General features: G+C 65.0%; 1 protein-coding gene across 1 annotated transcript in view; it reads right to left on the bottom strand.

Moving 5' to 3' along the window:
- GPATCH8 (G-patch domain containing 8) overlaps positions 1 to 1,864 on the bottom strand; it is a 100,690-nt gene that overhangs the window by 2,661 nt on the left and 96,165 nt on the right. The window contains 2 exon segments of the mRNA XM_021718493.1: position 1; positions 3 to 1,864. The exon segment at position 1 is cut by the window's left edge and continues 2,661 nt beyond it; the exon segment at positions 3 to 1,864 is cut by the window's right edge and continues 1 nt beyond it. Of these exon segments, the coding sequence (XP_021574168.1) occupies position 1; positions 3 to 1,864 (1,863 nt within the window).

The raw sequence follows: 1,864 nt of genomic DNA, 5'->3' as shown, positions 1-1,864 counted from the left end.
CCGGCTGCTGAATGTGGATGGGCTGCAGGGCCGGTGTGGCTGGTGCCAGGGCCGCTGAGGCTGGGAAGGCCTTCACCTGCTTGGCCAGCAGCTGCTGCTGGATGTGCTGCTGAGCGGCCTGCTGGAGCTTGCTGTACTTCTCCATCTCCTCAGGGGTGAAGGTGATGGGCTGGCTCTCCAGAGGGGCCAGGGATGCATCCTCAGCCCCATCTGTCGACTCGATGCTAGGCTCCCCGCTGGGAGGCGCGTAGCTGGGGAAGGGCTCCAGGTCTGGGGCCATAGGCAGCAGGCTGGACTCCACAGGGCCTGGCTGGCTACCGCTGTCCAGGGACTCGAGGGTGTCCCCATCACTGGGGTCAGGGAGGTAGTTATGGGCGATGGCTGGGTCCCCAGGGTAGCAGTCAGAGTGTGCTGGGGTGCCTAGCGGCGCCACAGGGTGCTCAGCAGTAGCCTCCTCAGACTTTGGCTCTTCTGGGGGTGGGTCTGACAAGGGGTCAGCTGCTTCTTCTGAGGGGAGCTGATGCCCAAAGGGGCCGTCACTGCTCCCTGGTGGCCCCTCTTCCGTCTCCGACTGTTCTTGCTCTTCTCCCCTTTCCAAGCCAGACTCTTCACACTTCTTGTTGGGCTTTCGAGTGGCTGGAAGCTTCCCTATCAGTGGAAGGACAGGCTTATTGCCAAGAGAAGGGGGTAGCTTGGGCCCAAAGTAGCCTTGGGGGGGGTCCTTGAGCTTGAGTCCGGCTTTCTTCGGGGCAGCCTGCGGCTCCTCACTCACACTGGGCCTCCCCTCCCCACGCCTGGACTGGATCTTCTCCAGCAGCAGCTTGGCGGTGACTGAGTTCTTGTCTTCAGGGCTGCAGTCACCTTCTGAGCCCCGCCCCACGCTAGCGTTGCTGTTCTGGGAGGGTGGGCCCTTACTGTCATCGCCTCCGCCATCGTCTTTCTTCCCAGGACCTTCTCCCCGGCCGGATCGGAAATAGTGGGGGGACTGGGAGCGGTAGATCTTGGAGCGAATGAAGTCCCGGCGCCCAGAGCGCCTTTCCTCGGGGCTCTCGTGACCCCACGACCCCTTCCTGGAGCCCGACCTCTGAGAGGGGCTCCTGGTGCTGCGGCTGCGGTCCCGGCTGTAGCTCCGGCTCCGCTGCCAGCTGTGGGCCGTGGTGCTGCGGCTTCTCCGCTTGCTCCTGCTGCGACTGCAACTGCTGCTGCGGCTGCGGCCGCGGGACCGTGAGCGCTCTCTGGTGTGGCTCCGGGACCGGCTGTGGGACCGGCTGCCGCTGAGGCTGTAGTCGTCATCGGAGGAGGAGTATTTGTGCCGTTTGGACCGGTGCTTGGAGCTGGCATAGTCTGAGTCGTCCGAGTCGTGGGATCGCTTGGAGTGCCTTCGTGATCGGTCACTGTAGTCACTGTAGCTGTCATCGGAGTAGCTGTGCTGTCGACTATAGCAGCTCCGGTCTGAAGAGGCCTCCGAGCTACTTGAGTAAGAGCGCCGGGAGGAGCGCCGTGAGGAATGGCGCCGGCCCGAGCGGGAGCGGCTCCGGGACTGCTCGCTGCCCGAGTCCTCCTCCTCCTCCTCCTCCTCCTCCTCCTCACTGTACTGGGATGGAGACTTGTGGCGTGGCCGACGGGACGAAGCGTCATCACTGTCCTCTTCCCCACTGCTGGGCTGGCCCCGCTGGCCAGATCGGCTGCCTCGCTTGGCGCCGCTTCTGCGCTGGCCCGAGGAGGGTGGAAGCTCCCCCTTGTGCTTCCTCCCGCCGTGGTCCTGGGAGCTGCCGCCACCAGCCGCTTCGTCCTTCTTGCCACCGCTCCCCTCTTCGGCTGGGAGGGCTCTCCGCTGGGAGTCATCCTGAGCTCGCCGCCGGCG

Source organism: Carlito syrichta, unplaced genomic scaffold (assembly GCF_000164805.1).
Source record: "Carlito syrichta isolate Samal-C Ts95f unplaced genomic scaffold, Tarsius_syrichta-2.0.1 Scaffold312243, whole genome shotgun sequence".
In the NCBI taxonomy this organism is placed as follows: domain Eukaryota; kingdom Metazoa; phylum Chordata; class Mammalia; order Primates; family Tarsiidae; genus Carlito; species Carlito syrichta.
Note: the sequence above shows the minus strand (reverse complement) of the source record. Positions and strands in the feature narration are given on the sequence as shown.